The sequence below is a fragment of the Xenopus tropicalis genome, chromosome 8 (genome assembly GCF_000004195.4).
Source record: "Xenopus tropicalis strain Nigerian chromosome 8, UCB_Xtro_10.0, whole genome shotgun sequence".
NCBI classification, from domain to species: domain Eukaryota; kingdom Metazoa; phylum Chordata; class Amphibia; order Anura; family Pipidae; genus Xenopus; species Xenopus tropicalis.
In genome coordinates, this window is record NC_030684.2 from 115,297,605 (window position 1) to 115,308,628 (window position 11,024).

Genomic DNA, 11,024 nt, shown 5'->3' on the forward strand with positions numbered 1-11,024 from the left:
ACTGATGACTTTCCGTCCATTAGTTGCCTGATATAACCTAGCATGTATATTTGCCCTTGGTTTGTGTGTGAGAACAGCACCTCATATAAGTTACTAGGATAGACTTTAGTACTTCAGTATTTCATTAATCCAATTGCACATTAGAAAAATATTTTCATTAAAATCACAAATTTTAAATAACATTAAAAATAGGTTTTATATATATATATATATATATATATATATAAAACAATGTTTTACATATGGGCTGTTTTATAACATTTTATAGAGACCTACAATGTTTAGGAGAGAACGTGCCCCATATAACACAGCCCTTAGAAAGGGCAGCTTACTGAACCTGAAAACCAGCGTTTTTGTGAAAGCTTCAGATACAGATTTAGATTGTACGTAGATAGCCGAGCACATGAAAGGAAATGCCATATATCACCCCAAGCATTGCTTGTTTTACACATTCCATTAGGTGAGTGTGTGAATAAAGAAAAATGATAATTGGTGAGAAAGTTGCTTCGACAACTCCCTTGTTAAAACAGCACCATGATTGTGTTTAAAATGTGATGGCTTCAACCCTTCATGTTAAACCAGATAGGACTTTCCCATTTGCAATTTTTTTTATGGTACAAATTTATTTGTGAGAAAATGCCATAAAACAACCCTAGTAGACATGAAGACTACTGTCTTTTAGATCCCATCAGACTGAAGCTGGTAGCTCTAGACCAGGGATCCCCAACCTTTCTTACTTGTGAGCCACAGTCAAATGTAAAAAGACTTGGGGGGCAACACAAGCATCATAAAAGTTCATGGAGGTGCCAAATAAGGGCTAAAATTGGCTATTAGGCAGCCTCTATGCACACTATCAGCTTGCAGGGGGCTTTATTTGGCAGTAAATCTTGTTTTTATTCAACCAAAACCAAAACTACCTGGTTGGGGGCAATGAGAGCAACATCCAAGGGGTTGGTGAGCAACATGGCCACTGGTTGGGGATCACTGCTCTAGACAAAGCCCATACATACAGAAGCCTTCATTCAGTGTGTTACCATCGCCAGCAGAATATGCCAGTTCCATACTTTTTCCTCTGTGATCAACTGTACTATAAAAATCACTCCTGGAACTTCAGTGATCACTTACATTAAGTAGAACATTGAACAAGGATTTGTAAAACTCTCATTCATATTCATGATTGTTTATAACAAATGTTTGTTATTACTGACCTGCAGATTCAAAATCTATTAGTAAATAAAAAAATATATATTTTGCTCTTTACACATGTACCCATGTCCAGGGACCCAAGGTGAAGAAACAGGGGCCTAACTTTCTTATCAACAGTCTCATAGGATATTAATTTTAAATGTCCTCATGTTAAAGAAGGGAAGGTAGCAACTCGGCTACAGTCTATCCCCTGTTTAATATAGACCCAAAGTACTCCAAGCCCAGTTTTCAAAAATCATTCACTATCACAGTGCTTCAATTTCTCATAAAAAATGAAGACTTTATTTACATACTTTACAGAGGCAAATTATAATATATAGATTTCTGTACACATATACATACAATACTCTGTGGGACTGAACAATTACATTTATACAAATATATACATCGGAAGCGATCGCAGGAAGTCAGGCACCATTTATTGAACACAGTTCAATATTTATCTAACCAGGTGTGCTAAAGCTCTTTTGAAACTGATGAACCTGTCAAACCCTTTGAAACCCTTCCAGCTCGAAAAGTAAATATTGCACCTGACAGAGGATACCAAAGAACCAGAAATGTTAGTTTAGCTGATGGAGGGGCCTCGAGTATTGAGCAACTGTTTAACTTTACTCTGCCAGGATTCCACAACACAGATCATGTATCAAGGCAAAGAGGGTATAACAGAAGCCTAGGGTTTATAGAGCGGGGGTTTAATGTCTTTACAATTAAATGTCTGTTTAAACAAAATGATGGTATAAGAGGATATAGGTCAACTTTAGATTATTGTTGCGCAGCCTACAGTCTGTCAAACATTTTGAACTATGATTTACTGTGTCCACCCACAATAAAATGCCAGTGGGTGGCACATAGTTCTAAACCTGGGACACTACAGGTTTTCCATGTCATGGATAGACTTGCTAAACTACTGTTTAGGTAGTTCTTGAAATAGAACCCTTAAACTCTATGGGTTTTGTAGGCACCATATACCCTGTAGTCTACAAAAGGACAAATCCTACAGTTGGAGGAAATAAACCATTGAGTGATTCACTTCTACAGAGAGAATGGTGTGTCATTCAGTCATAACTATACATGATTCCATACCTTGGGCTAACTGAAAACAATTACCAATTGTTTTTCAGTGGATTGGGGAGGCACCATGTTATTGCATTCCTGTGGTGTGTTATGTTCTGAATACAGAAAGGACAAGTCAGCCTTTACTACTGTTCACTGGAGTGGCTGTTGATATTAAAGTAGCAACAGTTGCTCCTAGACTCAGTGTGGAGCTTCCATTAATTATGATCAGTTGCAACTTAGCCCCATTAGGTCTGCTCAGTATGACACACCGGTGGCCTGAAGGTTAAGAAACTTGGCCATCAAAGAAGAATACTACTTCCCAAAAAGGAAATGAAAAGCAAACATGGCTTCCCCAAGCCTGCTGAGAAACAGCTGATGCTGTATCATATGACAAGGTCTTGCAACATACAGAAACTTATATATATTTACTCGTCTCATGTTATTTTAGCCAAAGCCCTAGTCTGCCACATTTCCTTACACATTTCACTTTCTATCGGCTTTCCTCTTCCTTCTACTTTACACAGATCATACACGTCCCTGGCTCCTATGATGTATGCACACAGGCAACTTCATATCAGTTTGGCTCATTTTAACACCACTGGCAAGATGGAAACAGAAAAGAAAATCTGATCTTTGTTCTGGGCAACAGAGGAGAATCCAGTTTGCATCACTGTAGCCCCTCAGCACAGGGGCCTCCAGTTTAGTTCCTTCTCTGTGTGTACAGGTCTATAGGTATCGGTGAGCCTTTTCTCTGATCTACCAATAGTTAAATATGCAGTATAATATTATAAAGATATTTAACCCAGTCAATATCCATCTCTCATATCTTTCTAAATACTTTATTTTCTCCCTTCATATTTAAACACATGCACAAGCCCCTTCTATTTTCCTTACAACTTTCTTCATGACCCTCTCAAAGCATTACTGAGACACACCATTCATCTCTGTACCCTTAACGTTACTAGATCAGTGCATATAAACAGATACTTGGGAGTCATAAACATACTAGATAATATAAATATATATTTATAAGCGCACTTTTCCACACCCCTAAATTTAGGAAAGAGGTGTAACACAACAAGTAGTGTATATTTACCCTGTAAACCACTTAAATTCTGGGGATAATTCTCAATTCTACAATCTCTGAACTAGTAACCCTTAGCATCCAATAAGCAAAGACCTCAGACCTGTAAGGTCCAGTAAAAAAATGATTGGTTGCTGGGAGTTACAGGTCTGCAGTAATTTTTTTTAATGTTATCCTTTTATCCAGGGCTTCTAAAACCCCCTTCTGCCTTTGGTTTAAAAGAAATAAAATATCCTTTTTTGGCAAAAATTGCCTTTCAAATAATTGCTTTAGGGTTCAACAGTATTCTAGATACAGTATTTAAGCCACTTAGTAAAACCCAGTCAGACAGTTATTCAGGTACAGAATTACTACAGCCTGACTAGTATACACATTCTGGCATCCTGCACATTTTACCTCTTCAAAAGTGTATTTTTTTTTTAGAATAAATCTATTCCTGTACATAATAGAACAGGACAGTTGTGTTCACTTCCTTGTGCCAAGAATGGTCCTCTGTCCTTTTTCAGTTTGTCCCCGAGATGCAGTGTAAGGTATGCCTTCATCTAGTAGATCACGTCACCAGTTCTATTCTCCATCTTGAAAAACCAGTTCCATCCTTGTGGTCGTCGCTCTCAAGGACAGACTTCCATTGAAAAGTTAGCAGGGAGTGCCCTGTTTAACTAGTATGGGCCAGATTGAAGGAAAACAAAAAAACTGGCTCAAACAAAGCAGAAATATTTCTTCCATCTGCATTTGGAGAGTCTTTTTACACCCTTGCTGGTCAGTTTTTTCTCTAAACGTGCCTTGTGTTTAATTGCACTGAGAATGGAAGCGTCAAACACCTCTTTAAGGTTCTTCTGTGTCAAAGCAGAACACTCAATGTAGGTCTGAGCCCGAATCTTCTGCGCCACTGCTTGAGCCTGGGACTCACTTACAGGTTTCACATGCGACCGGCTCAGGTTGATCAAGACATTCACATCGTCCCTAAGGTCCGCTTGGGTTCCCACCAACACAATAGGCGTGTGGGGGCTATGTGTTCGGATCTCAGGGATCCATTTCTCTGTGACGTTCTGGAAGGAGCTGGGGTTTACAACACTGAAGCACACCAGAAACACATCGGTCTCTGCATAACACAGTGATCGCAAGTGATCAAAATCTTCCTGCAAAAAAATACAATAAAAAACAAAGTTATTGCATGTGTAACCTTTTAACGTAAACCAGTTTAATATATGGCAGCTCTTACCCAAAGTACGTAATTATTACTGCCTTCATATATTACAAAATGGAAGAAAGGCCTTATAAACCTTGCCTGGTTTTCTTTTAAGGGCTTGATTGTATTAAACTTACTCTTATAATACAGTTTTTTTTAAAGGGATAAAGTATCCTCCAGAAAAATTGCAATCCAGTGGAACATTAGATAGTCGATTTGTCATTCTAAAGTGAATCAAGGGTGTATTGGAACATTCTGCCACAGAACTACAAAATGGCAAGTCTACAGAACTATATATTCTATACTATACTATATATACTAACTATATGTATACTATACTATATAATGTTATTGCTGTTATAGATGGTGCTATGCTCTGGACCTGGGGTTTTCAGAATAAGGGGTCTTTCCATAATTTGGATCTCCATATGTTACGTCTGCTGAAAAATCATGTAAACAGTAAATAAACCCAGTTGGATCGTTCTGCCTCCTAAAATTATTATAATTATATCTTAGTTGGGATCAACTACAAGCTAATGTTTTATTATTACAGAGAAAAAGGAAATCATTTTTGAAAATGTAAATTATTTGATTATATTGCATGAGCTTCCCGTAATTTGGAGCTTTTTGGATAACGGGTTTCCGGATAATGGATCCCACTTTAAAAATTAATTGAAATGCTAAACCTGCCCACCGACAAAACAAAAGATACATACCTGTCCTGCAGTGTCACAAAGCTGAATTCGAACAGGTGCCCCGTCCACCAAAACTTGAACTGAAAAGGACAAAACAAAAGAGTATTAAATAAAAGATCCCAGACACTTGTAGGCATAATTCATAATAATTCTAGTGTACAGTCTTTGGGAAAACACAAGAACAGATGTCCCAGCGACTGCCTTGCCCCAGCAGGTGACGGCTGCCATTTGCTCTCTTTCAACTTTAATGTGTACAGCTTAAACAAATTGCTCTAATGTCATGTGTCAGCATTTAGCTAGATATATGTAAAAGGTTTCATAAAAAAACATGAACTTCTCTGCACCACTTGTTAAGCTGACCAGGAAAAACAAGTTTTAAGGGCTTGTGTGTGTAAAGAACAGTAAAAACTTAACGGCAAGCTGTTTAAAATAAAAGTATAATGTATAGCTTTCAAAACTTAGTTGCCCGTTTACATCCGGCTATGTATGTATATGGCAGGGCATCAGCTAAACTAACATGGCACAGCCCCATGCGTACTACTTGAATGATCAGCCTAGAGGCCAAATGACTAAACCAGTGCAATTTGATCACCTAGGATGAATGCTGACTATGACCAGCTTAAGCCAGAGCTCATCCAGTCAAAGAACTGTTTTATATACAATGGTGAAGTCATACAGCCAAAGGGCAGTGAGATAACATGAGTGAAAATATTTTGGGAGATACCTGTATGAGCAGTCTACCTACACTAACCAGTGACTGGTAAGTCTTATCTGGATTCATTATCTTTGTAACCCCCAACATCTCCTAATGTGAGATTCATGGCCAATTTGACCCTTAGCACCTGAAAGCCATATGGATGTACAGAAATATTTAGTTAGCGGGTCTATGGGGAGTATGAAGTGACTCAACACTGCACTATGTTCCAATACTGAGAAGCACCCAAACAAGGATAGATGTGTGCAACAATAACATATAGGAGTCCTATATCTTACATATACAATACATAGGAGTCCTGCTCATATAACACAACTATTTTTTTTTACCCAATTATATAATTGATTTTGTGTATGACAAATGACTCAGCACACTGTTTATATAATGGTTTTCTAGAAACTATGCATTACATATGCACAGACATACACTTTATTACAGGACAGGTATGGCACACTGAATAACAAGGTGTCTTTCTGTAATTTGATTCTCCATACATATTATTACAGGGAAAAAGGAATTCATTTTGCAGATGCCAATGACACTAAAGCAATTGCCTTGTGTTGCATTAAACTACAGGTTGCAAATAAGAAATATAAGAGAATCCTGCTGGGTATTTGTCAATCAGTCTACAAGGTAAGTCTACAAAAGCCCATATACTAACTCCTAACTCTGGAGTTGGGGGGCACTATCTAATGGAGGGGACATTTTCAAGCTGCAACCATTAATGCCATTCCCATGTGGGATCTCAGCCAAGGTGCTACCAATTTAAAATTTACCGCCCCTTGTATCAGTTTTCCCACCATTGTCGTTTTAACATACACAATCACGGGAGGATTTCAAAGAATTGTAATCTGGATAAAAAGGAAGCTTGATGAAAGAAAGAAAAAAAAAAGTTGTGAATGGGGAAAGGTAAGTTTCCAGCCAAGAAAGGATTATCTGCCGGGCTGAATGGAATCGGATGTATGAGAAAGCCAAACGAAATCCATGGCATCAAAAATAAATAAGAAAAGGTAAATCAGGATGAGAAACCTCCAGCTGAGCCAAACAGAGAGCGGGAAAGTGTGAAACCAGTGGGGGGAAAATAACAGAATATACTGTAAGACATGTAAATTGGCCTAGAGAGCCAAACAATGGGCTGGCAATCAGAATAAGAATAGGCCCCTTTTCAAAATGAATTGACAAGTATCCTCTGTCTCACCACAATGTGTATTATGAAGCATGACCTCCAGATACAAAATCAAGGGAGGGGATTGCTTGTTAACCCCCTCTGCAGTTTTAGGTGTAAAGCAATAAATTCATTGTTTTTGCCATTAGAATATTTTTTTTTTACTATTGGATGCAGGTGAATGCAGCAATCAAGCAGGACTGCAGCACTGCCATCCCACTGACGGCCTGGGGCTACTGCTGCCCCCATAGGGGTTTTGTACAGGATAAGGGCCCATAGACTCATTTGCTGCATTATTGTACTAAAATCTTCTCTGAAAACATGTGGTATATGGTAACTGTCTCAATACACAAACAAGTAATCAGACCTAAGCTACCGTAAAGCATGGACTTAGTGTGGGGGAGGGGGTGTACTAGGCTGTTAAACTACTATTTGGGAGCACCCATAATGCATACCCTGCTATATAACTGGGGCTGCTTCCATAAAAGGTGGAACAGCTTTGTGCATATTATTAAATAATTAACTTCAGTCAAAACATAGATGCACCTGTATGAGTATTTCAAATACACGTGCTGTCCACAATGAAGAATAAGCTGCTGGATTTTGAAATGCTTTAAAAAAAATGGAAGCCAGACGCAGAAGAGAAAGTGGGTGAAAAGGAGATTCCCCTTTCCAAAGTAAATTGCAGTCTCTAAAAGATTGTGTGACAAATATTCTTCTCTGGGGAAGCTTAGAAATGATCTACAGTAGGACTGTCCAGCTTTTTGCCCTTCAGCAGTTTCTGAACTATAACCCTTACACTTTAACAACTTAACAGATATGGACTCAGATTCAAAATAGGCCCAGGCATTTTCAAGTACATAGAGGCCCAAACAGCCCCCCACCAGCCCAATAAATAGTGACTGTCTATAGCATCTTACAGCAGCCCCTATGGCTTTTCCCAGAATCCGCAGACTGCCAGTCTAGGCCTGGAACTGAAGGGCGTCAGGATGGCCAACACTTTATGCATTACTCTCCCCACCTTTCTCTACTGACACCATCTTGCTATATTATGTCCTTAATTCACTACTCTTTCTAAAATCCTACCTACCACTGCCGCTCTACAGGGCCCTGAGACATTGACCCTATTTGCAACCCACCAAAAATGAGCCCAGATATTAAACAAGAGGTGTTGAATCTTGGCCCTAAGTTCAACCCTATACTACTTATATTGCATCAGTGCATGTATGTACAGGCTGCTTACATTTGGCACAGCAAAGTATACATGTGGAAGGTGCCATGTCATATTCATGCTCCTTAATACAATAAAATAGAGTTTCCTACTAGCAATTGTTCCCGAGCACAGTCCGTAGCCAGTGCACTACACAGTAGTGTCAATAGTACAATGGCTGGGTGAGGCCTCAGAATGGGACTGTCACTTCTCAGGCTGCACAATGCTGGGAAAATCTATTCATAAAGTGAAGAGCTGATCGGACATATTGGAACCTGTTTAACCGGAAGGTCTCTCCCCTACCGATACTTGTAAGGCAGTGAACTTAGGGCAAATGATGAGTGCCTGTGGTTTCTACGTTAACCCTAACATTACATTTCTAAATGGTTTGGTTTCCAAGAGATGCACTTAAATGTTCTGAAATAAGTATGAAATAAACAAGGAGCACAACTGCCAGCAAACCACAATAAATATTTGGCCGTTTAGAGCTGCAGGGTGTTGTGGAGTGTATTATTTATATAAAACGGACAGTGCACCTTCTGACCCTTTAGCACCCACCAACAGTCAAAAATCTGCATGCCCATTGGCTGGCAAGTGGCAGAATTGATATAAACTTTTAGTGTTGACTTTTTGCTCTACTAATACTTGATCATCACTCTTCCTAACTTCAGTTGCTGCTCTCTGGGGCCCAAGGCAGTGGCCCTTGTTTGCACACCACTTCAATGGCAGGTCTCTATTACATTTATGACAGAGCAGGAGCTATATGCATTTTTTTATTTTTACAGTCTAACTTTACATAAAGCTTTACATAGTATGGAATAGAATTCATATACAACAACACTTATGCAGCAAAATAAGCATTCCCACATGGTGAAATGTCCCATAAGCCACATTATTGTGGGTATAATTAAGTCACTAAGATACCTGATGACAAAGTTACATTCCTACATGGCAGGTTACCAAATTCCACTTGCTGGGCTTAAACAGGTTCTCTGTCAGTATACTGTAGAGAGGTATTGCTGATAAACTACATTCTTCCATACCCCACAAAAAACCTAATGATAAAATGGAAATGGAAGAATCAGAGTAAATTTGTGGCCCTAAGGATGAATGTAGAAAGGGCCCTAGAGTGAGCCTTTATGTAAAATAAGCAGAGCGACTCCATTGGAAGCTTTAGTGCTCGGACCCCCACAGACTAACGCAGGAACACTCTTTCTCACCTTTAGGGAACATCCTTTAGTAAGTTTTTAGAGTGTTATATGGCATCTCAGTGGGGGAAAGTAACACAGTGTAGTGTGTTCACACTGAAACCATTGTCCTGCGCATGAAGAAGTCAGGAGATGTTGGCCAGACATTTTTCACCAATATATCAGCCTCTGCATAAGCCCTGTCCATGTTAAGACCACGGAGACCCATTATACCAGTTACCCATCACTTCCAAGGATTCCGCAAAAGTCTCAAAGTGGTTAACATTACAAGCTTGCCAAAAAAGTATTCTTGCCCAGCCTAAATATGGCTATACACACACCAAATGACCACTCTTCATATACACATCAAGATCTGATGCCCCGTCAATTAAATATCTTATAGTTAAAACCACATTCACTTCTATACATATGCAGTTTATATATATCATTCAAGCAGCCATTTAAAGGACAACTACATCTTAACCATAGATGGCAATAGTTTTGAAACTTAAGTTCCAGGATTACCTGTTGGCAACTATACCACCCCCCTCACCATGTTCCCAGCACACCCCTTCTCTACAATAAATGTTTCATGTTTGCGACCACACTAAGTGCTGTATTATTAGCAGAAACAAGTGGCCAAGATTGACATAAGGACTGGAGTTTAAGTAAAGATATCTACCTTAAAATTAAAAGTATTTTTGATTGTAGTAACAGAATACAAAAGACCATTACAAAGCAGTTCTGTGAATACTCACCAGAAAAGGTATCCAGGGCGGTGGGCTGATATTCAGTAGGGTAACCGTTTATAGTGTAACTGATGACCAGGCTAGTCTTGCCCACTGCACCATCACCCACCAGGACACACTTGATGCCAAGCTCCTGGCTGTTGGGCCTGGAGTTCTGTTTGCAAAGCAGTTCTGAGAGTTGTGGGCTCAGTCTCTTCTGGTCAGAACAGTCCAGCATCACTTGAGGTGGCATTTTGTATCTGCCCAGTAGCTGCTCCTGCCTCCACCAATCCAAAATTAATCCAAGTAGGGACCCGAAATGCAGATAATGTCCAAGTCACCCAAATTTGGGAAATTATAACAGGCTTCACTCTGGGAGAATCACATTATTCGTGACCCTGCAGGAAATCCAAACTGGGAATCTCGCTAGTCTCACACTCAGGACAGGTGTGACAGTCTCACAGTAAGTTCCCTGACTGGTTCCAGCCTCTGAGACAACCCTACTTATATCCTCCCTCTCAGCATGTAATTGGATCCTGCCCAGCCAACACACAGTATCTGCCTGTATTTACATATCCTTCCAATCTCTACATGCATCACGTCCATGAAACCAGTACAGATTCCTAGTATGTGTGTGTATTATTCATTATAAATGATACTGATCAGGTTATTATTATTATTATTATTAGGGATAATTAGTAAAAGTCTTCTTTACACAAAAGTAACAACTGGTTTGCTAACAGAAATGTTTCATAATAAAAAACTGATAGATATAATATGAAGAAAGTA

General features: G+C 39.2%; 1 protein-coding gene across 1 annotated transcript; it reads right to left on the reverse strand.

Annotated features, from left to right (window-relative positions):
• Window positions 1-1,465: 1,465 nt before the first annotated feature.
• On the reverse strand, window positions 1,466-10,672 carry rhov (ras homolog family member V). The gene is given in 3 exon segments (NM_001128659.1): window positions 1,466-4,485; window positions 5,252-5,310; window positions 10,266-10,672. Coding segments are annotated over 3 exon segments (723 nt in total). The 5' UTR covers window positions 10,489-10,672; the 3' UTR covers window positions 1,466-4,044.
• Between the last annotated feature and the right edge of the window lie 352 nt (window positions 10,673-11,024).